This window comes from Lepeophtheirus salmonis, chromosome 7, assembly GCF_016086655.4.
Source record: "Lepeophtheirus salmonis chromosome 7, UVic_Lsal_1.4, whole genome shotgun sequence".
NCBI lineage: Eukaryota > Metazoa > Arthropoda > Copepoda > Siphonostomatoida > Caligidae > Lepeophtheirus > Lepeophtheirus salmonis.
The window spans coordinates 29,091,867-29,117,189 of NC_052137.2; the positions used below are offsets into that span (position 1 = coordinate 29,091,867).

General features: G+C 31.1%; 2 protein-coding genes across 8 annotated transcripts; both read right to left on the reverse strand.

The window, feature by feature from the left end:
* Positions 1-12,094: 12,094 nt before the first annotated feature.
* LOC121121521 (beta-1,3-galactosyltransferase 5) lies at positions 12,095-14,514 on the reverse strand. Of its 7 annotated transcripts, XR_011781087.1 has the most exons (5): positions 14,380-14,487; positions 14,152-14,211; positions 13,440-13,904; positions 12,669-13,373; positions 12,095-12,359 (listed from the first exon to the last, which is right to left on the reverse strand). XR_011781087.1 is itself a non-coding variant. In XM_071889941.1 (4 exons), the coding sequence occupies exons 1-4, from the start codon at positions 14,403-14,405 to the stop codon at positions 12,821-12,823; spliced, it is 1,104 nt and encodes a 367-aa protein (XP_071746042.1). In that variant the 5' UTR covers positions 14,406-14,487; the 3' UTR covers positions 12,095-12,820. The 7 variants fall into 7 exon arrangements, 4 of the variants coding, with proteins under 4 accessions (XP_071746042.1, XP_071746043.1, XP_040572407.1 ...); XR_011781089.1 differs by lacking the exon at positions 14,152-14,211 and having other exon boundaries at positions 14,380-14,514; XR_011781088.1 differs by lacking the exon at positions 14,380-14,487 and having other exon boundaries at positions 14,152-14,358.
* Positions 14,515-23,751: 9,237 nt separating this feature from the next.
* LOC121121793 (fatty acid-binding protein) lies at positions 23,752-24,699 on the reverse strand. The gene is made up of 2 exons (XM_040716768.2): positions 24,552-24,699; positions 23,752-24,489 (listed from the first exon to the last, which is right to left on the reverse strand). Exon 2 carries the CDS (start codon positions 24,483-24,485, stop codon positions 24,078-24,080), a length of 408 nt encoding a protein of 135 aa, XP_040572702.1. The 5' UTR covers positions 24,486-24,489; positions 24,552-24,699; the 3' UTR covers positions 23,752-24,077.
* Between the last annotated feature and the right edge of the window lie 624 nt (positions 24,700-25,323).

Sequence of the window (25,323 nt, forward strand, 5' to 3'; positions counted from 1 at the left end):
TTCAACTTTCCAAATTATGAAATTGTATGCATAGTGTGCAAATAAAAAATAATGATGACATCATTTTAAAATAAATAATCACAATTCTAACTTAATCAAAAATATATAAGCTAACTCTATAAGTTGAAATAGATTTAAATATATCAGAAAATAAATTAAAAGGACCATTTGGATATCATCCTATCTGTTATGTATGAAATATTCACATCCTATAAAAAAAACAGTCAATTTGATACAAAGTATGTTTCAAGAATATCTAACTCAAAAATGCTTTGAAATTAACAATAAATTACTATGACACCAATAATTCCTTCTGTTACACAAGGTATCAAAGGACCCCAATCGACATATTATTTAGATTTTTATAAACTGTATGAATAGAAATTCTTGAAAAACTTCGTTTATAGTTGGTGCCCATATTTAGGAGTTAGAATGTAATCATTTCAAATAAAAATTATATTTTTATGAGAATATATGTTGGTCACTTTGCTGAAAAGCTCCTCAAAATTACTGCCATGGAAAGAAGTATATTTAAGATAATTATCCGATACTACATCTTATGTAGAAATTAATGAATAGACTATATTCAGTGCTATTCTCTTGAAAAATCCTGGTCCAAAAATATGTGAGGTCATCGTGAGTCAGTCCTTATTTACAAAAGAGACAGGTTCCAAGGACTACACTTCTTTGATATTATCAACTAAATGAGAATTAAAATTCATCTACATAGGAACTATTTCTGATGAAAAAACAGAAGACTTTAGCAAATAGACGATTGGCAAATGAACGTTTGAATAAAAAGTTTATGATGGAGAAGAGCTTTAGTTTTTTTATATATAATAATGTTCAAATACTAAAATATAATTGTATTATGTACCAAATTTCACATGGAACTTCAGTAGACTTTCTCAGAAACCTTATTCTCAAAATGGGACCAAAGCAAATGATTGAAATACGAAACATTTTAATATAAACCCCAGTGACAGCCTTTAAAAGAAACTATTTGTTTGATTTTGACATCCCTCACATACTAAATAACAAAAAATTGATTATATTACCTGACAAACTCCACTTCTATTTATGTATTTTGGAAAGGTAAACATATTAATGAAGGAGAAGCCTGGAGACTATTATTTGTAGCTTATCTGATTTGATAAAATTCCTACTTCACTACACATATGACAATACCATTATAAAAATATATTTCAAGTATTGGTTAATTATAACAAAGAATTAAATAAATCCCACAAAATAGTACATAAAACTCTTCCAAGATCTTTAAAATAGATATTATGGTAGCTGATAATTTTAATCCAATCAGGAGCGAGAAGGAAAAAGCATGCTCCTCTTCTGCTGAGTGTCTCCCTCTTTCCCTTGTGCCCTTTAATGTAGACCACCGAAGAACATTTGCATTTGTTTGTTAATTAAAAGTTGTTATAATAAAAATGAAGTAAAAAATTACTCAGAAAATTGAAAATACACAGATGGTCTGAACCTGCGAGTCCAGCCTAAGAGTAAATAGACTCTGAGGAAAGAGAAGACAAGGCGTTTGAAGTAATAATTAAACAAAAAAACATGGATCTAAATTATGTTCACTCATTTACACACCCTCGATCAAAAAAAGACCAGGGATGGACTTTTGTAGAGCGCAAGGATAATGAAACTGTAACATTTATGTACAAAAATTCTGTTCCAGGAATGGGTAACACGTATAGAAAAATAACCGTTTTGACATTATAAAAGGAATAACGGTTGGTTCATTAATAGATTGTCGTGGTGTTAACATCGGGCTCTCAATTCCCACTTACTTTTGTGATATATTTTTAGACAAATGCCCATATAAAATAACCACGTGAAATCAAATTGAATCTTGCTATAAAAGATGGAATGACATCAATTATTACCTATGGCCACAAATGAGTCGTTTGTACAGAAAAGCTACCTTTAAAACTTAAAAAATGAAAAATGATTGTTGTGTCCGCTCTTTTGTGTTTTTTGTTTAACATTTAATCGGGCATTGTGGTGTTAACTTCTCTCTCTCTCTGATGTATGTATTATTGCCTAACTTTGCTGTAAATGGTTTTAAAAATGCATAATCAAATAAACATATATAAATTTAAATATAGTTACAATATTTTGCCTGCACTAAAGCTATTTTAAATGTAAAAGGTTTTTTTTTTATAGCAGTAGCTTATTTTCTTCCTCCAAAATCATAAAACAAACAGTTGATATTAATAAGGGTCTTAATTCAGGTGTACCATATGTCTCACTCTCACCTTCTCCCTGGACTCATTTTTTCCTTACAAACTATTAAACTCTAACCAATGGTAGATATGCTTTTTTTATTTTTGTAGAGTACAAGCTAAAGGCAGTAGCGAGACCTATAGTATATCAGAATTAGGGCCTATGTTAATATTTTCTGCTTTTATATGCTATATGAGAAAATGAACTACTGTTAAAAAGAGGATAACTGTATTCAATTAAAATAGCATTAGTCAGGTCAGATGGAATAAATATTACTACAGATGAAGTAAAGGTAATACTTTCCTATACTTAATTAGTACAGGTCCATGTGACCAATTAAAGGGACAGTTATTTATATATTTAAATTCAAGTATATTTATTTTATGATGCATTAGTGAATCAATTTACACCAAAGATAAAGGAGAATTCTTCTTTTAAAGAGGGATATTAACTCACGCACGACTGATTAAATAATGAAAAAAAAAGAAGAAAGAGCACACGCTCTTTTTCCTTTCCTAATTACTAAACTTAGTTTTTTCTTTACACAGATCTCTGCTTGACCTATGAATAATGTCGTAACTATTTGTTTCTTCTTCAATTCAAATAAATATATATATATATATATACATAATTAATAACTTATTTTACAAAACTTGCTGAATTCTTATAGTATTTTAGTAATTCTGCCACATCTTAGATTCTTGCTGTTAATGATCGATATTTTCATAATTTTCCCCTTTCGCTACTAGAATTTTGCATGTTCATCTTTGGGTATAGGCCTGGTTACGGGACTGTCAAGGGGTAGAGGCGACAAAAGTATTTTGTTTGGATGTTCGGAATAGACAGCTTGCAGCAATGAACGTCTCTATGAGTGGCAAGGGATAGAAACAAAGATGAAGCAATAACATGTGGTACGTGTGCCACAACATACAAATGTGTATTAAGATACGAGCTGATTGAGAATTGGCGACTGAACGCGAGAGCTACTTCAAGTTTAATATTAATATTTTTTTTAGTTATTTCTTTTGGGATAAATTGTTTTTACGTACAAACTCCACTAGGCCGCCCCTCTCCAATCAAAATTTTTAAACACTATAGGGGCTGATTAAATATCAAACACGACTTGTTGGCAGTTGCCTGGCACTAGTATCGTAGTAAAGCTCAATAAGATTTTAAACGATTGTAATTATGAATGAAAACATTAGTAAATATGAAAAATAAAAGCTCAAAGCAAAGATTATATCGCAAGGAAATGAAGCAGCGGATTAATTTGAATTTTCTGACATAAATTCGACTTATTATTAGTGCTTAAAGTTTGAGATCCTGCGAGGTTTTTATTGCATAGATGGTTTACTCAATCCTTCACACATCTTGTAGATTTTATATATTTCTTTCTCTACGTCAAATTTGTGATAAATTGTGGTCGTTGCCTTTCCCTGAAAAACAAACTACAGAATCAAGATCAAAAATCTATCTTTTCTAAAAATAAAAGTAAAGATGAAAAAAACATGATCAAAAATAATTATAACCCATTGAAATAAATTTTGTTTTTATTTATAGTTATATCGTATTTTTGTTTTTACAATCTAAAAATAAAGTAAATGTTTTCATCCATTATAATATAAAATTGAATTTAGTATTGATTTGAAACTGTTAGTTACAGATGAATATAAAGAATTCCTTGAACTTTTTAAACAATAACGTGGTTTACAATTTATTTACAGTACAGGGTGGAATAGTATAACTTGATTGATTCAAGGAGCAATATAAGTTTTATAATTTGTATTGTTTAGTTTTTGTTTAATACAAATAGTACACATTAAATTTTTTGTTTTAGGCAGTTTTAAAAGTCATATAAGATAGCTGACGTCCCCATTGTCGACTAAACCGAACTATATTATTTTATTCATTTAAATACCTTTTCATTAAGAGATTTTAGAAGAAGAACTATTTTATATAAAAAGATACAAAATTTAATTGACAACATATCTTATTTTAAAATTGCGGATATTTAGTTGATTAGATTATTAGTTATTGGCGATTCTACAAAGATCTTTAAAATGTTGGTTTTTCAGGAATAAATCCGGTTTAAATTGCCCATTGGAATCAGTTGCAATAATTGATTATTTTTATGTGACAGAGGATCAGATGGTAGTAATTTAATCTCTCCAGAAGCATTATATGTGGAGTAATTATTCTTCAAAGAATTTGGTTAAAAAAAAAAAAAAAAAAAAAAAAAAATCTTTAATGTGAGCATCTTAGCTGCCATTACGTTTGTATTACGTTTGTTTAGAAAAGGTACATGCAGCTGTGACGAGGGGGGAGAGAGAAAGAAAAACAAAACAAGGAATAACTCTACTTTGAGTCCATCAAGTTACTGAGTTACAATTATAACTCCAAAACTCATCCTCATGGTTATTCTCTGTCTTTTGTAGGCACAGGCAAATTTTCAATCTGGTTTTATATATCTATGATAGCATCAGGACCCTATTTGAACATGATTTAAAATGAATAACAATGGTTAAAAACTTTTGAGTTTTGCCAAAATACATCTTTTGTTTATCAGTAATATCTTAGCAACTAAAGTGTTTTGTTTACATTCTGTCAAAAAGTACCGGAAATTATTAAACTAAATTGCCCAAGCTGAAGGGATTTAAAAACTTTTTTTTTTCTTGTTCGGCAGTACTGTCTTTCATTATGATGCCAAGTTTGAGCGTGATCTGTAGACTAGTTTGCTTGCAATAGCTGTATTAGTCAGTCTACTTCACTAGTGCTCCAGGATTTTTACAATGAACAGAATTATTAACAAAGAGTTTGCCTTATATTTTGTGTTGGGAAAGAAATTTCATGTGCTGACGAGTTGAAAATAATAGGAAAAGCTTTCGGTGAATCAGTTTTATCAAAAATACGTGCATATGAGTGGTACAAAGCGTGAGATTTCTGCTCAAAAGTCAAAGTGATGCTCATGGTTTCCTTTGATCTCTGCAGTCTGTCGGGTGCATCATTAATTCGTTCCAAAGGGGCAATGGTCAATAAGTAATTACTATATGGGCGTACTAATGCGTTTGCGTGTGAACAACTCGTGGATTTTACACAACGATAACACACCATTGCCACAGAACCATGATTGTGAGCGAATTTAAAGCCAAAGACGGAATAAAGACCATCGATCAACCACCATATTCAGCTGATTTAGCTCCGTGCGACTTTTGTTGTTCCGCAAGCTTAAATTGCCACTCTGTGGAACTCGTTTCGATTCTATTGAATCCGTAAAACAAAATTCGTGGAATGAGCTAAAGGCCATGCCAAAAAGTGCATATAAAAAATGTTTCGAGGACTGGAAAAAACGTTGGCATAAATGTATTGCATCCAATGGAGATTACTTTGAAGGCAAAATAATAAATTTGAGTGATTTAATTTGAAATTTGTGTTCAATATATGATAATATGTTCGTGTAATTTGTCGAAATTGGGTCCAATTAAGCATACAAAAATCAATCAGAATAAAGGAATACTATTAAATAAAGGCAAATAGTTTTCCAATTTTTTTTTACAAATGCTTTTTTATAAATGTTTATCTAATAGAAACCCTTCAGTATTACAAAATAAAAAGAATACGGCTACAAAATAAGCTAAATTTTAATAAGTAATGAGCAAATTAAAAAAAAATATATATCTCTGTAAGATAACGTAGACGTATCAAGTTGTCGTAAAAAAAAAAAAGTATACAAACTACTAATAAACAATCATAAACTGGTACCAGAAAGATTATTCTTAACTTTAACAGTAAAAATATTCGATCTATACTTGATTTTTTGCAATTTTTTGTAGTTGACTTGTAGAAAAATGTTGAAGACATTTTTATTAGAGTTAAAAAATGTTGGAAAAATTGAAGAGATATTAATTTTAGCATGTGATTTGACATAGATTCTCTGATTCCCATGAAATGAAAACGGAGTAATATTGTACCAATTCAATTAAGTTTTGCCATTTGATTTTTAACCATAAAAAATACACTTCTTCCGACTTTAATATGAGTAACTGAACCTTGTTCCACTCACAATATTAGTAGAACTATTGTTGAAAGTCCTAAGTACTACATAGCAGGCGAGGTTTGTTATTGTTGAACAGTGTTTTATTTTTATTTTCCAAAGCTGTTATCATTATTTTTGAGAAGGTAACATCTAAGTATAAATTGTAACCACGAGTGTGTATGCCCGTAATTTAAGGAGAGTAATGATGCAAATTTGTTGGTGAGTTATAAGTGTAAGTCCCTGTTGGACTCTAAGTAGAATTGAGCATCGAAAACGGAGTATTTCATGCCGATATCATTGCTAAGATACAGAGTAAGAGTTTGTTTTTATATTTTTTATCTCATAACTGCTCTCAATAAAACGTAATGATAACAAAATTGCTCTTCTATTTAAAATTCATCGAATTATTAGGATTACCATGTTTATTTTCAGTTTTTTTTTAAACCAAAAATGCTTACAATTTACAACCATTCCTATTAATATCTCAAATTACTTATAAAATGTAATTTTGCTGGATATTCATAAAATGAACTTAATTATATTTTTGGTAGATTGCATTATGATAGATAATATATTATGATATATTTAGATAATAAATGTTATGTCAATAAATTGGTTTTATTTATTCCAAGCATTGTTTATCTGTCAATATCATAAAGAGCCCTAATATTTAAAGGTAACTAAAAATGATGTGAGTCTTCCTGATTTTTGTAAGTCCGCACAATGTCTTCTATCTACGCATATAAAGTAGTCAATGATCCATATTAATTGAAGTTAATACAAAATATTTCGGAACATTATAATATATATTATTACGCAACCTGGATGTAACAAGGATGGCTTTGATTAACTATTGGGTGCTTGTTGAAGGTATTATTAACAACCACTTCAGTTTTCTATTAAAATATGCTATTTTTAGAGTTCACGAGGAAAATGTGTGGCAATGTGAATGTATAATTAATTAACCTGTGCAATTCCATAAAGATGAAAGAGTATAGTCAGTGATCACCTGGTTTTATTTTAACTAGTGGGGGAAAGAGAGCATATGTGAAAATATTTTGCATCAAATTTACACCCTAATTTCTGATTTGATTTTTTTTTTCCTTGGAAAAGTTATTATTCAATTTGCTAGTTCCTATAATATGCTGATTGTTGAAAATATTCATCGAAAGATGAGGTTCAGAGTCCCCTTTGTCATGCTACCTCTAAATCTAGCATAAATCTTCTGGTTGAAGGTAAGACTGTTTGTCCTATGTGAAGTTCAGAAATGATGTTGTTTTATGGATAGTATTGGATTGGTCTTATGACTGTGAATACAATCATTTTTTCTCCCTCCCCCCTCCCCTCCCTCACGTTTTCTAATCAGTTCAATCTTTTCCGCCTATTGAACAGTCTTGGGACCAAATAGTTGGTCTAAGGTGCCTCCTATTACAGAAGAAAAAAATAGTTAATGGTATCTTAACTATTTAATATTACAGTATTGTATGGCTAGATAGAAGCAAAAATAATTCAAGACCTCTATGAATCATTATTTATGATACTTCCATAAAACATGGTTGCCTTTAAGTCATTAACATTTCGTGTGTTTGGAGGGCCCATAGTCTTTAATTGATCGAACAACTTTGGTGCATAGGTCATTTATGGAGTGATCAATTAATAACATTTCTAATGGAACAGAGTGCTGAGTATTTAAAGGTCATTTGTGCGGGACTGTCACATTTTGAACAAATTATGTCAGTAATCTCTAAGAATATTTTTTTTTTTGTGAAGGCTCAAAAGGAGTTATTAAAATTTTTGGAAATATATTAGGGAGTGAGATGTAAGTAAATAATTTATTTACTCACTGGATGTGAAAACTAAAAGTTTAGACATTGTAGCTGATGCTGTAATGTATTCAACTCTTATTAACCAAATTTATCTTAGTCGGGAATGCTTTATTTTCCTTGGGGAGAATTGGACACAACCCCCAAATATTCCCTTAAGAATTATAATTTCAATGGCACCCATGTACTTATTCAGAAAACTCCAACTTTGGATCCTTTAAGGAGTATCTAAAACGACTGAGAAATAAAAAGTATATTTACAAAAAAATTAAATAAATGTTGTGAATATCTTCAGTGAAATGGTTTATATATAGAAAACTTACTGGAACACTTGAAGTGGACGACAAATTTTATATTTACAATTTTTAATATATTAAATGATGTATATATATGCCGAGGCACACTGTATAAAAAAATATTTTCGAAAGAAAATCGTTTTTTTTAATCTTTATTGTTAATGAATTTTTGTCAAAATTGTGTATGATCTTATCTGTATATATTTAATACAGTGTCTTTGTGTATTTTATGGAAGCCACACAGTTATGACAAAGAGGCTGACACTTTGCATAGGTGCCTCTTTTGGACTTGGTTAGGGTAAAACACAGGGGTGCGATTTTCAGGGGAAGGGGGTCATATATGGAGGCTTATTCTATACCAAAAACACAAAAAATGTTTTATGGAGTTGAAAGAGACTAGATAAAAGGTTGAGTTATAAATCAAAAAGTGACTGACATCTAAAAAAATAACTATACGAAAAAACATTGATTTAAATCCATTCAAAATCAAAAACGCTACAAGCAAAATTACACAAAAATTATTTGTGAAAATTACACAACTTTTTTTTAAAGTGCCAAAAAATGAATTCCCCATGGAATATTGGATTAAAGTTTGTAGATATTTTCCTGGAGATTTATTTGCTTATAAATTTAACAGATAAAAATTGATGTTAAATTGATATATATGTCATTTTCTGATTAATTCCTGATTAGATTCGATTAAATTCAATAAATAAGAATTATTTTGATAACCAATAAAGACAAAATATCCATCATGAAGGTATCTGAACTTACATCTGTATTCTTGAGGACCGTACAAAGTCTAAGACTATGCTTGGAGAGCACGAATTATTCTCGAAGATTGATCAATAAGATGCCTAAGGCATGGTTGGGAAATAGATATGACCGCCTAGTAGTCCAGATATGAAATTGAAAATTTAGCTTTGGATGTATACTCGATAACCTTTTTTAATGGTACGATCAATAAGAAAAATCAATGCAGTTTTAGTAAAAAAAAACACCATATATTCGATGAGAGTTTAAGGATAAATTGGCACTATTGTATTTGTAAATATCGCAAAAGATTATACTCCTGTTTTATTGAGTATGTGTGGTATTTTATTTGAGATTATTTTATGAACTATTTGTGTAACGAATTGTACTATACCGTAACTTTGGAGCTTTTGTTTTGTCCTTTTTATATATAGTTACTATTAGTTATGTTATGATTAAAGAAGGGATATGTGTAAAGAAAAAAACTAATTATAGCACTTTATATATAAAAAACCGGTTGTTGCGTGTGCTTTTTCTTCTTTTTTGTTTATTATTTAAAAGTCGTAGGATTGTTAACATCTCCTTCTAGAAGAAGAATTCTCCCCTATCTTTGGTGTAAATAGATTTTAAAATGTATAATAAAGTAAATATATATGTATTTACATATAATTATAATATTTCCCCGCACTAATTTTTATTTTAAATGTATAAGGTTATCCTCTTTATAGCAGTAATTCATTTTCTCTTAACAAAACCATATGAGAGGCAGCTGATATTAGCAGTAGTTTAATGTATCTAACTCCCGCCTTTTCTTCGCGCTCTTACACAAATCACATTCATATTATGTTGTATTTTAAGTTAAATGAATGTTACAAATAGAGGGGAAAAAGTATGATTTATGATTGCAGCTATTGATGATACTTTATCAGCTGAAATGACGTAGTACTAAACTACCGATAAAGACCCCACCTCTAGATCGGTGTGGGTAGGTTACTACGAATGTTGTGTTGGTACTTACTTAGGACTAAAAACAACAGTTCCGTTCAGTTCAGTATAGTCCTGCATATCAGTCCTAAAGCTGATAAAGTTTGGTCTTGATGACGTCACTCATCTATATTTATTCTCCTTTCAATCAGTTCTAGTACTGCCAGTCCAAAGGACCGGTCCCAAAGACTAATGAGACCGTCCTATGAATAGACTTGACTTACCCGAACAAAAAAAAAATTAAATCCAAAAAACCTCTTCATTTTGACAGGGAGAGTTGTTGAAGTCTTCGAGATTAAAATTGTAGATCTCGTATAAAAAAATGACTTACACACGTATGATAGATGTAATAAACCACATTTACATATTCTAGATCACTTTCGCTTTCAATTTATGCAGTTTTTTTAAACCTATAGTATTTTTTTTTGTATCAATTTTAAAGTAATACACTACAACAGTGTTTTTCATACTGTGTTGGGTGTACCACTGATGGTACATGAAATCAGTTCAGTGGTACGCGAAGCATTGGATAGAGAAATTTTTGTTTTTTACCCTAAAATGTAATATTTCAATTTTTTTCAAAAAATTTAATATTTAATTTAATTTTTCCATTTTTTTACAATGACATGGGTTATCACGGAAACCGAATTTGGTTCTTCTCGTACGAGAAGACATTTACAGTAGATCTCGTGTATAACCGGCAAAATAATTGGACCGTATATTTTGGAGAAGTAAACTAGAGCCTCTTTGAAGTGTCCGCCACCAAACATACGGCCTCATTACGGTTTCATCTGAAGGTCACAAAATGAAGCCAATTTGGCTTACCGTTGGATAGAGATTGACTAGCAAGGACCACATGATTATTTTGCATACAAAAGTTTTGTAGGTTCGCAAGTTCACAAAGCAATCAAAGAAAGCCGATTATTGCTTTCAACAGGACGGGACTCCTGTACATGCATCAAAATTTTGCAGGATTGGTTCACCAAAAAAATGAAGTTCTAGTCAAAGGACTTCTGGACATCGCGAAGCCTCGACCTGAATCCCCTTGATTACAACATCTGGTGGCAAATTGAAAGCAACGCCTGTAGACAACATCACAGCAGTACTGAGTACTTAAAGCAATTGGTTGAGAAGGAGTGGGGATCAATCTCAGAGCACTACGTTATCAACGTGTGCAAAACGATCTGGAGTAATTCATTGTTCAACGTTCTTAGGTTCAAAGACTTTATGATACCCTGGTAAAATTCAATAAAATGACACTTGAACTTAATCAAAAAAATTCCATTCACGCATTTCAATCATTTGGGCGTCTCCTGGACCACCATCTACACTGTCAGCAATTGCAAAACGTTGGATAGGAAGATGGGCTCTGTCAAAAAGGACATACTGGACACGGAGGATTGAATGAAAACAGCCCTGTCCAATCCCTTCAAGTTCATGAGGGCCCATACAAGAGATCAGGGTTTCAAACCAGAATGTCCAGACGGCTATCAAAAAAGTTGGTGGAAAGAGCTTTGTTAGGGTGGAGAGGCACTTTTGACACCAGCAATGAAAGTAACCCATCTCCTCCATCTTACAAACATCGAGACCCTCAAAGCCACTATCAGCCAGATCAGAGAATGCACCTACTCAATTAAAGATCCTAGTCCTCAAGTATTAATTGATATAAGTGTTTTTATGTCATCCAATAAGAGTCCTAGTCGATCCGTTTGATCTTAAACACCGTTTTGGGGAGTGATTCATCTTCTATTGTTGACTATAAGATATTTCGCTGAAGTAAACGACGCTGAAAAAAAAAGCTTGTCCAAATAAATATTGGATGAAATAAATGTTGCAAAGGTAGGTCACACTTGCTGAAATTAACGTTGCTCAAATGAACAGAATTTGATTTCATTAAATTTACTTTGATTATATTCAAAGATCACTGTATCATTGGCATGAAGTAGTATTCAATGCAGGTATTTAGTCATTTTTTATTCATAAAGACATTTCATGAAGTTTCAGCAAGATTTATTGGAAAGTTGTCCATTTTATTATTTTAAAATATGAAATATGATTTTTTTTAAATAGAGACTCCTTCAATTAGGATGCAATTTACGTTGTCAGTGAAAACACAATGCTTATTTGGAAAACATAGTTCCTTCTCGCCATCATGCAGATATTGATGTTGTAATAATCTGCTCATTTCCTATTGGCGGGCTTTGGTTACTTTTTTTCTTCCTCTTTCTGGAAGAAAGGTTGAGATATACAATACAGAATAAAGCTTTACACACATTGTAAGGCCTTCAAGTCCAAACCTCTACATTTCTTCAACACATACATATTTAATAACTTTATGAAATTGACTTATGCAGAAAATTATTAACAAGTTTCTCTTTTATAAGAAATAAATAGAAAAATTATATTTCTTGAAAAGTACACATTATCTTTAATATTTGTGCAGTGAGCGTATATATCTTTAAGCATATATGTACTTTCGTGCATGCATCACTTTCTACTAGTGATGAGAGGATGTCTAGAGAAAATTATGCTTACAAAACGTCAAGTTTTACATCATGGCTTCCACATCGGAATTCAAATTATGGAGTTGAATCTTCGATTACACTCATTTCCCAGGTACTTGCTTTTATTTTCATTTAATGAGAACATGGAATGACTTTGCATTTTGTATGGGTATTTGACTAGATTCATTGCACTTTTGGATCAACCCTCGTGATTGTCACTTTCTTTTGAGTCTTTTGACCACATTGAGGACGCTGGGCAACCTTTAAGTAGTCCATTTGCTCTTCTGGCTTCACCTTGTGAATAGTTATTGTTCTTAAAAGTGTGCAGCCAATGAACTTTGGAGGAATGGGTGTCCCATTATTACGGAATTCTTGAATATGTTTCCTCGTAACATTGGATTTCTCAGCTGTGACTCCTGTTATAAAAACATCCTCGAGATGAATGTAGGGTAATGCCATGACGTTACTCAGGAGTCTTTTTATAGCCTCTTGATTCATAAGATAACTTGGCCCAGTCACAAATCCTGGATAAGTGGAACCCGTGTATGCAGAAGGACGGATATAATACTTTGAATTTGGATTGTGAACTGGGGGCCATCCCTCAGCTAACTTTCCAAAGATAACCGGCTCTTTTGAACCTGAGCGTTGATAACCTCTAATAAAACCAATGAGCCTTGGAATTTGAAGGAACATGTCATCATCAATTTTAAGAAAAAAATCATTATTTGGACAGAATCTGAAATGATCATTGGAGAAAAATATATTAAGGAAGCTCCGGAATGGTTAAGTGAGAAAGTCTTACTTTTCAATCCATTTGAGACCATGAATTGTTTTCATACTCAAGTTTTCATATAGATCCTCCATACCATACATGATAATATCCTGAAACTCTGAGTCTTCACTCAATATTTCCTCATGAATGGACGGATCCAAAGAGGATCCAATAATGAATGCAAAAGTGATATCCTCTCGTGCGGAGCTAATACCTCCCCATGTTGATCGAATTGCTCTACGATGATCAAAATGATCAGGCGCAGAAATGACTAGAATGGTGAGCAATTTTTTATCACGACATGCTACATGACTTCCTTCCAGAATCCAATTTTCAACAAATAAATCCGACGTCAAGACTGTGCCATAATCGATACTCTGTAACTCAGAACTGATTTCACCTTGAGTATATGACACGAAGACTTCCCCAATGGATTTTCCGGATATGTAGACTGTGACAATGAGTACGAGGCATAGGAATACCCATAATGGAGACCTGGAAAATTTTTAAGCATATTCTAATTATTCTATGGGACTATATTTCAGTGGGAATTGAGCTAGTTCAACAAACTATGTACTGCCACGCACATAAAGGCAACATTTAAAAAAATGACTCAATTAAATATATATATAACTGCGTATTCACTTCCTCTTAGACAACAATGCAAAAGATGCTACTAAGAAAATATTGTATGTATATACAACTCATACGGATGTCATAAATTGAAAAAACTATGCCTTACTTGAGCGATTTGATTCCTGTTTTGACCATTCTCAGACTACTAAGTCTATCATGAACATATCTAATTATAATTAAAGTTAAATCATTATTAACCTTTTCTTCGTCATGGTTGATTCAAACACAGCGCAACACAAACGAGTCAAGAATGTCGATGTGAACTGAAGATACTTTTTCTTGGTAGTTGATTCATAAAAAGGTTTATTTTTAACGATATGTTTTATTTTTTTACCTGTTGAATCCAAGGACATTGAACATGATGATAATTCTATAGGGAAATGAGTGCGAGTGAGGTTTTGTGCATCAAGGTCAACCTTAACATTTTGCCATCTCAGTGGTAACTACTAGGGAATTTTAATTTCAAGACGAATAATTCCCAGAGTAATATACTATAAAAACATACAAAATACGACGGCGTGCGTTGAATAGTACACTGTGGAGCAATTATATATATATATATACTGATCAAGTATGCATCCCTATAGAGAAACGGGTCAATTATAATTATTAATGAAATAATATTCATATATTGGATATAACGATTTGTTAGTCAAATATACCAAAGCAACGTTCTTACCCCTTTCCTTAGTGACATATATTTTATGATAATAGGAATAATTGGCAAAGAAAAGTCACAAAGTAAAAAAAAGAAAAAATGGTACAACTCTTTTAAGCTAATCACATCGTTACTTTTATTGTATCACAAAACCTTTCATTTGAAAAGAGGCAGAAAAAAAGATCAAAACCCTTGATTGGTGGCCAATATGGAATGATCAAACATAAAAATATAATAGCCACAAAGCTACAGCCCAATTCGTTTTTTTTTTTTTTGACCGTATCAAGCCTTCAGGACGCGTCTTGAGGTCCTTGTAAATACCAGAAGAGTACCATCGAAGATTAAAGAAGACGAATTTTGTTTTCTAACCCCCATACCCCCCCAAGATTGTAGCTTGCTTAAAAAAATGGTGCATGTGAGAAATTTTTTGACAGATCCTTCTATTTGAATTATATACACCTATATCCTACATAGTATAAAAATAACTTATGCGTGTGTGTGATGTACGTCCCGCTTAGATAAACAATGATAAAAACGCAGTTATTTCAAAAACAGAGGCAGATACAGACTTTAGATATACAACAAAAGTTGTTCAGAATTCTGAGCCACGCATGTAGAGCTATGTTTCATTATTTAATACGAATTAAAAGAGGGAATTAGTTAAATGAAGGAAGAAGAGGATTGGCGAGTTAATCTTAAGGTTAATCGAAATACAAGGTTATACCATAACGCGTGTAGGACTGAGGTTTGACTTCCACCACGCTTTTAATATTGACGTCATAGTAGATGAGTGGTAACGAGTTTTGTTAAAGTCGGGGTTTCCTGCCTAACCGTTGGTACGATACATTAGATTGGAAATTCTAGACATAGTGACGTCATAGACTATGAGTGGTTGTGTATTTCGTCAAAATCTGCCTGTCTTGTCCAGCAGTCGGTACAATACATCAGATTGAAAATTCTAGCAAGTCCCATTACATGATGATCTAACCTTGTATTTCAATTAACCTTGGTTAATCATAGTATATATCTTCAACCTTCATTATGAACGGTTGAAGAAGGATCATGAAAAGCTAGCAATGGCAATGACAATAAATAAATTGTAAAATCAAAGATTAGAAAAATTGCTTTATATTTACCAAAATCAGTATTTTCAGATTGTCAATTATTTGTTGTATTTTCAAGAGTGTCAAAATGGAGTGTAGGTTTGATTATATAGAAATTTACCTATTCTATGATTATAGTTGATAATAGATCGTTTAATAGTTTAGAATTTTAACAATTAAGATAGGGTTGTACTAGTTTTATATTAAATAATATTATCATTCAGGGAGTTCTATTATTTCGCCGCGAAAAAGAGGCCCTCCCTATGGCTTTATTTAGAAAACAATATAAGTAAACAAATCTAATTCCAAGTGATGCCAAATATATGTTCCACCGGTATATAAAACTAAAAGTAACAGAAAATTAACGTGGCCATCTTCACAATTTGAAGAATGTTTTGGAGGAGAGCAGCTTAGCTGTCATAAAGTTCCATTAAATAAACTGCAAGCAGCTGTGAGAGGAAGGAAAGAAACACAAATCCCACTCTATATATAGTAAGGATATATAAGCTAGAGCTACTCCAATGCCGATCCTTTATTCTACTCCGAGTCCAAACAGCTTATACTTAGAACTCCCGAGAAGCATACCCTTATTGTTATTCTTCGTCTTCCTTGAGGACACGCACCAGTGATTACTTTATACTTAGATGTTCTGTCTCCAACAATTAAATAATAATGACAACAGCTATAGAAAGAAAAAATCATATTTGGATTACAAACTAAAAAAAGCCTCTCCCACGTAATTTATCAGGGCTGTTACACAATGATGTGAATCTGGTGTGTTTTTTAGCTAAAGTGTCTACTCATAAAATACAGAGCGTAACCCTGAGAATTTGTTGTTATAATTGTAAGTCCTTGTTGGACTCAGAGTAGAATTGGAGATCGGAGTAATTCTTGGCAATGTCCATGTTTATATCCTTCCTCTTTTGTCACAACTGATTCTAGCTGTCTAATGAAACGTCATGAGCATTATTCTTTCTCTCCTCCAAAACATCCATCAAATTGTTAGGGTTAACATGTTGATTTTTCGTTTCTTTTTTTTAACATGCCCATTCCACACTGGATTGTCACTTTTTTTTATACACCCATTCTCCCTAAGTATGTTACTATTCTTCAATAATTGTAGGAAATTGTTTGCAGCTTAAAAATAGCTAATTTCAATTCAACCAATCAATGTTCAGAACACATATTAAGGGGGGGGGGGAGCTGTTACATCAAGAGCTAACAACAAAATACATTGTATATTTTTGTTTTAGTGAGGTAACGTTGTGATATAATAAGTAGGTTATAAGGAAGGACTCTTTATCGACATCTGTATAAAACTTTTATCTTCATCAGTTATCCTGAAATACGGGTAGCTTGTCGTCAATACATCAGGTATAGTATTATTCAATAAGGCCCACATGATAGTTTCATAGGGAATTCAATATTTTAAATTGCTGGATTATCTGAAGGTGTTGATAAAATATAGCGTTTTTTATTACTTTCGTCAGTGCCATTTTCTTCATTTTGTCCCTTTTCCCATTTTTCATCAGCATCCTATAATATAATGTATGCCCCTAAACAAAGAAGGTTGTGCTTTGGTATATTGCATCAACAAATGGTTACGTCTCTTTTTTTATTTGCCATTTAATCCTGCCACCATATTTTATAGTATCATTACCAACACCGCTGCTACAAGGGGAAAGTGAGAGGTGACACCCATCAGAGATGATTAGAGTAGGGAAAAATAGGATACTAGTAGGAAAAGATTGAAAAACTTTGAATAATTTGCAGCTAAAAATTGGGATTTTTATGCATTTGTATAAATGATACTTTCTAACTCAAAAAATATTAAAACTATACATTTTTTTTTTCTTTAAAGAAGTATTCTAGGTAATAATATTAGATTATTGAACTTCAAACAGCTGACTAAAATTTACACCAGGAAGGGGGTAAAACTACATTCCCTTCTAATCATTGCACGTGCATCTCACACCCAAACCATTTAACCCATAAAAATTGACAGTAAATTTAATCTGGGTAGTTTTTAAACACATTGAGTATCTGTTCAGGGGGGTCCGCAGGGGGTAGCTGGAGGGCCTGTAGTCCTTCCCCAAAATTTAGGAATTTTTGCTTTTTAATACAAAATTAAATATTTGAATTTTTTTCCAAAAAAATAAAATAAAATTTTGTCAAATTTTTTTATCATAAAATTTAATTTTCTTTAAATATATATGAATTTTTACAAATTTCTCAAATTAAAATTTAATTTTCTTGAAATTACTATCATTTTTTATAAAATTTCTATGAATTTTTATATCATAAAATTTAATTTCTTATTTTTTTTTCTAAAAATTTAATTTTCTTTTATTTTTTTACAAATTTCTCCAGAAAATTTAATTTTCTTTAAATATATATGAATTTTTACAAATTTCTCCAGAAAATTTAATTTTCTTGAAATTACTATCATTTTTTATAAAATTTCTATGAATTTTCAAATTTTTCTCCGAAAAATTAAAATTTTATAAAACACTGTGAATTTCTGAAATTTTTTTTCAGGAAAAAAATTGTAAACAGCTGTGAATTTTTGTTAAAAAAATAATTTTTTGAGAATAGCCATGGATATTTAAAATTTTAAAACCAAAATTTTTTTATGAAATTATAATTGTAAGTCCTTGTTGACATCGGAGTAATTTTTGCCAATGTCCTTGCTTATTTCCTTCTCCACTTCTTGGTTGTATTTCATTCCACTTCATCACAGCTGCTCGTATTTGATCTAATAAATCGTCGTGATAGCTAAGCTGCTATCCTCTGAAACAGATTAAAATTTTCTGAGTTACCATGTTGATTTTCGCTTTTTTTTTAAATGCACAAATTGCAACCGATGAATATCACTGCTGTAAGTACCGGTTTTATTACAAATTTAGTGCAGTACCAGTTTAAATAAATGGCATTATTCTGGTATTACCCGGGCTTTACAAAAAGAAAACATTGGTTCAATGAACGGAACGGAATTTTTTTTGGAACTATGAATGCTGAACTCTAAAAATTAAATTCAGGTACTTAATAAGCAAAATTTAAAAAAATAAAGACGCACACAACATTTTTGTATGGATTTAAAGTACTTCACATTGAGTGGATATTTGAGTTATATATTATGCTAAATATTACTGGATGCAATCATGGTTAATAGTATTCCTATTACTCTAGGGTAAAACGTATTTTTTCAATGTCGCCTACATGTCAGAGTTTAGTTTAAAATGAAATATTTATTATTTCAAAAATACACGAATCATAACTACAAAGGTTCAATCATTTATATTTATAAAATGACAGGCAATATTTCAAAGAGATATTACGGTCAATGATAGGCATTGAATTCAATTTTCTGAGATAAATTCAAATACCCCAGATTGTTAACTTTAGTTTTCTCTACCTGACTTAATTTGGCCCAATATAGTCGTAGAAATATAGTTTATTAATTTCCCCATTCTATGAATATGGCGGTGAATTTTGGCTACTTGAAGTACAATTAGCGGTGCCTTAACAGAATCAGAATCATATTTACGTTGAAATGAACTTTAATTTGTTGGAAAATTATTTCATATTCAATTTTGAGAAAAATTATTTTAACTTCCTTTTGGGTTGACGTGCTACAAATATGCAATTTTATTCCAATGATTCAGTATTATTAAAAGTTGGTCATAAGTTATATATAATAGATATTAATACTTAATTATGACTTTATTCATCTATATTTATATATGGGATTTAGAGGAGATCGATATGAATCACAACGGACATAACTATTCTACTTCTGCGAATTTAAAATATTGTTATTTTTAGTCGGCTATTAGTGTTTTGAACTTTAGTTGCATTAATTTTTTTATGATTCCCATAGACATTTCAGACAAAAAAAAGCTTTAGTGCCCTACACATACATGAAAACATTATAATTTTTTAGTGTGATAATTTAAACTGTTAAGCTTCATTTAACGAGCGTGCTAGTGTATGTTTGTTATTACTAGGGTTGTGGGAATCGTGTTTTGCGTAAGCGCGCCCGCAAATACAACTTCAATTATCTGGTTCCTCTGTTTTCTATCAGACATATACAAACTTATATTCATAAATCATACTTGATGGCCGATGGGTAATTTCGAACATACTTATATATCTCAATTATGATTTTTTAACATTACAATCTATCTGAAAATTTACTACATTTAGAAGCTATCCTTCACCAAAATATAGCTTTACTTTGTAATATTTAATAAAATAATATTATCTAGAAAATGTCTAATGTTAGATATAATTTATTGTATGATGCAAATAGTATTAAATATTAATTGTCATAATATAAAACTTTGGTATGCAATTATAGAGAAGCACAATTAAGTTTATTTGATTATGCAAATAAAATATATGAAGTATATATTAATGGAAAATAGTAGAAATGGCAAAGAATAATCAAAATGGTCTAAATGATTTAGTATCAAAGGGTTTTAATGTCAGTGGGCTTGGGGCCCAGATAATTTTTTTTGTTTCCTTCATAAAAATTTGATTTAAGAAAATATATATTTTCAGTATTTTAGAAACTAAGTTACGGACCCCTTTCCTCTTTGACAAAACTTTTTATTAATTTAAAAAAATATATATTTATTTAATGACGTTCCTTTAACAGAAAATAATGTTTTATTTTACTCAAGTTTTGAACAATTCTCATAAATTTTAAACTAAAAAAAAGAGCAAGAATGTGTGGAATGGTATATGAGAGAGTTTGCAAGACATTAATTCTGACTGCTTTTTTAGCACAACTCAAATTGATTGCTTTTAATTAGAAAATGACAATGTACAATTAATTGTTCAAATAAATTAAACGAGTAATTAATGCTGGCAACACATTCATACGCGTTTATGTTCAGCACATATGTGGTACGTCAATATAAAAACAGTGTTGAACAAAAATCAAGAAAAGGATAAAATTGCTTTCTTAAAACATATACATATGACACATCGTTCAATAAGTCTCAAGGCAATCTAAGTAAATCTCAATATTTTTGCAAAATTAAACTTTATAATTAAAAAAAAAAAAATTTTTTTAATTTCATTTAATGAACTCCAGTTTATCGCGGCGAAACAGCTCCCAACAACGTTCCGAGTCCTCGACAAAATGCAGTTTTAGTCGACTGGGAGCAAGCACGTCATCTATTTTGAGAATACCTTTTTCATACACAATTTTCCATGCAAAATGTAACCACACTGCCATTTGATACTTTTAGGATGTCAGCTACCTAGTGCACCTTCATTTTACAATGGGACAAAACCATTATGCGTACTTTTTGTATGTTTTCGGGAACAACTGCAGAATTTGGACGACCAGAGCGTTCCGCATCATCGGTATCTTTACAGTCACAAATAAACTCAGAAAACCAACGTTCCACAGTCACTTTCGATGCAATAAAGTTCGGATAACACTTATCAAGGTAAACATTTGCCTTTACAGTATTTTTTCCCATCAAGAAGCAGTGATATATCGACACACGAAATTGGTTTTGAATCCATTATTTACAAACACCAGAAGTAGAGTCACTTCAAGCACTGTAACCTGTAAACAAATAGTCCGATTGTCATCAAAACTTTATGTTTTGCTTGATAGCTGGTACTACGTAAAAAAAAATAGATTTGGTAATAGTGGCGCCATCTGTGAGAAAGCATTGGGACGATGTAATACATATATGAAATCTATATATTATGATCAAATTGCACTATGTGTTTATTTTTATTTTTTTTGTGTTAAATTATGCATATAAACATGTGACTTAGTGGTCAAAACAGAGGCCATAGAGTCATCAAGAGAAGATTTCAGGGCTATAACATTGTCAGAAACAGATCGTAGGTACGCTGCTGTGATGATTTTTGTGAACAACAACATCGATATTATAAATACTAAGGTCTCAAATATGATAGGGATCCATATGAGTAGAGAGCAAAGGCCACTTGATTGTTTTTAACCCTGGCCTGGGACAATATAAAGGGAGACTTACATCTTAATTTCATACTATACCTTAGTAGATTAGAAGATCCACCCAAAGGACCATGAATGAAATGTCTTTCCAAATCCACACTTCTCTGACCTTCCTCCTTCTTCTGACTGATGTCTAATGGAATTCAAAGTCGTGCCTACTAGGTTTTGTGAGTCAAAAAGAAGTTGAAAGCCCCATATACAATATATTATATAGTCCCAACCATAGGGATATAAAGTACAGTCCTTACTCATAAGAATGACGAGGATAATTTATTGAAGCGTTCAGCTGATGAACAATTAAGAAACATCAGGATCAACTCATTTGTTATCATGTCAACATTAGCCTTTCAGTTATTAATAATATTTTTTTAAATCTAAATAAATTAATAATTAGTGATAAAATAACCTTCTAATTTTAACGAAAGGAGTTTTTTATTAGGTAAGTTTATCGTAGTGGATATAATTGGAACTTGATGGATTCTTATTTTTTTATTCCTTGAGTTCAATGTCTGCTTGCATTACATTCAATTGTTCTTCAAGAACACCGGATTTTTCTAGATCCCTAGAACACGATCTTGCGATTAAATTGTGAAAGAAATGTGAACTTAACCACAATTATGTGAAAATAGGTTTTTTTTCTATAAGTATTTCCATAACTTTATGTAACAATCATATGGTTTGGCATCCTTGTTAGTTGGTACTTAATTTAATATTCCATATATATTATAACCATCTATTTTCAGATGTCCTAAAAATCCAAGATTGGAAACACACCAACTCGTCAAGGATATGTTTTAAGCACTTCAAGGACTCTGGCATCATTAAGCACAAAGTTAAATGCACTCTTATTAGTTGTTGATGGAGCAAATCAAGATAGCAGTTATATTTGATAGTTGCCATATCTTATACAGTTTAAGAATCAATAATTTGAAAAATATCAATAGTTGTTTGAAAGACTTAATTTTATTATTATTTAATATTTTGTAGAATAAATGATACTTGATTGATTACATGTTTATTTGTCTTAGATATTCTAGAACATTTATTATTAAAATAAGTGTTTACGAGAACAAACGAGAATATTAGGAATTTATAAGAAAAAATGAATTATGAATATGTTCTTCATAATGTTCTTATAGGCTTCATGCGATTCCAGGGGAATTTAAACACCCATCGTGGAGGTTTCTTTAAGAAATATTACTCCTTCCTAAGAGTGAAAATTGAGATTGATGAATTATTATAACAATGAACTATTTCTCATTTTCCAAATTTCATATTTATACTTACCATTTTGATAAGAGAAAAGAGGAAAATTTGAACCCTGTTGAGTACCATCATTATCAATTTATTAAATCACATTATTAAGTCAGACGAAACGGCTATTTACTATATAATATTTGAATGTCTTGATCCTTGTATTGTTTTTATTCATCAGCTGTCTCTCCCCTCAATTTTTTCCTCAAGTAATTACTCTATATTTTTTATCTCTATGGTCCCTGCCCCGGTTTATTGTTTATTTCCTTATTCCACTCTTCCCTCCTCATAGCTGATTGTAGTAAATATGATGTAACGTCTCCACAGGTAATCTCTACCACAAAAACATGTTGATTATAGGGTTTTTTAAACATGCCTAAATATTTAGGACTTTAATCACTATTTATCATATTGTTTGATATGGGACTTTCATAATATATTTTCCTTATTCATTCATTCTTCAATTAGGGTAAAAGTAGGTAGATCCACTAGAGGAAAACTACAATTTGTATTGACATTCACCAGTCATCACATCAAATCTTTCTTTTGGTTACAATGATGGTAATTTTTTACACACATGTCAAACTGCAACACGTAAGAATTTGCAGATTATTAAGACCTTTCAACTACATTTGGAGCTAAATGCATTTCTAGTATCATATTGTGATAATAAATTAGCTTGAGATATGGCGCTTATGTAATATATTGTATTCGTTTTTGAAATTTATAATAAAATAAATGATCTATTATGTACAGATATCGTTATCAAACAAAATTATATAAATGGTCATAGAACGTTAACGCATCGTGATATTCATAAATGATAAACAAGGTAACATAGGAAACCAAGACTGGCTCATTACAATATTATGTAGATTGATCTATTCTTCCTATATCGATGAGAACTCACTCCATTTTCTAGATATTCGAATGATATTGATAGTATGTATACTTAAAGATTGATCCAATGTTAAAATCCCAAAACGGCCAGAATAACCAAAATTACTTTTGTATTACTGCCTCGTAAAAAATTGCTTGCATACAACCTTTTCAATCGTCATCGTCACACTAATCCCCTCATCCGAAAACTCTCGAACAATGGTAATCATTTTTTCAGGTGCATCTTGAGGTCTTTGTATAATGGTAAGAGTATTTCCCTCTAAAGTAGCGGAACAATTTACTTTGTTGTCTCCAGGCATAGTTTCAACCCAATCCTCACCGATTTTAAACTCTAAACTTGTGGTCCTCATAGTTGTTTCCGTTTTGAAGGTATATTTATCCTCAGGGGACTTTGAAATAGTAAGAGTTGAACTGGCCATGCATGCTGCTTTACGGATTAAGAAATTAAGACCGATTTCGGCAAGAAATGCATCATAGTTATCCGATTTGGTACGTTTATAGACTCCTTCGATAGACACCATGTTGCTTATATAACAACGAGAAACAAGATTACTTCAAGTACTTGATGATCACTAATCCGTACTTACTCTTATTTATATCGGTGTGCTCTAAATTATAATCAACAAATGCAGGGCGTGAACTATGTTACTTTTTTGACTGATAACAGGCCCTCTCTCTCTTTCTCTTGATAAGTATTTGATGATTTCTCTCCTCTCAATACGTTCTACTATAACATTTTATTATCGTTTTTTATAATTATCGTTAACAAATGCAAGAGTATTATAATCACTAGATGCAATCATCCAAATGATCTCCAATAAAAAACACATGTTTCTTTCACTCACATTTTATCATCAGACTTTCTACCCATGTAAAGTAATTATGCTTCTTAACAATGTCATTTTAGCTTCTTTTATTCATAAATGTTATATATGACAACTTTCATAATATATTAGTTATTAATGAATGATTACTATATTGAATATGGAATATAAATTATTCAATAATAATTAAATTTAAACACCGGAACTAGTATAAACTTAAAATAACGCAACCTCTTATCCCTCCATTTAATCTTATTATTTTTATAAGTAGTGTTGTGTCGGTCCTTTCGGACTGAAGACTACAGTATTGTCCAGTCCAGTTTAGATCTGCATTTCAGTTCTTAAACTTATAAAGTTTGATCCTTGTTTACATCAATCAACTTTATTTCTTCATTTTTAATCAGTTCTAATACTGACAGTCCGCTGGACTGATGCTAATATAAATGTACTGGACCGAATAAATAAGGGACGGATACAACACTATTTACAAATATATGCTTAATTATTATATTTATAAATTATTATAATATCTATA

Coding starts and splice junctions, on each gene's coding strand:
- LOC121121521 (XM_071889941.1), bottom strand. CDS start 14,405: ATGTTCAATGTCCTTGGATTCAACAG. Junction 14,212..14,379: donor AATGTCCTTGGATTCAACAG/GTAAAAAAATAA, acceptor AATTATAATTAG/ATATGTTCATGATAGACTTA. Junction 13,374..13,439: donor GGTCTCAAATGGATTGAAAA/GTAAGACTTTCT, acceptor TGATCATTTCAG/ATTCTGTCCAAATAATGATT.
- LOC121121793 (XM_040716768.2), bottom strand. CDS start 24,485: ATGGTGTCTATCGAAGGAGTCTATAAACGTACCAAATCGGATAACTAT.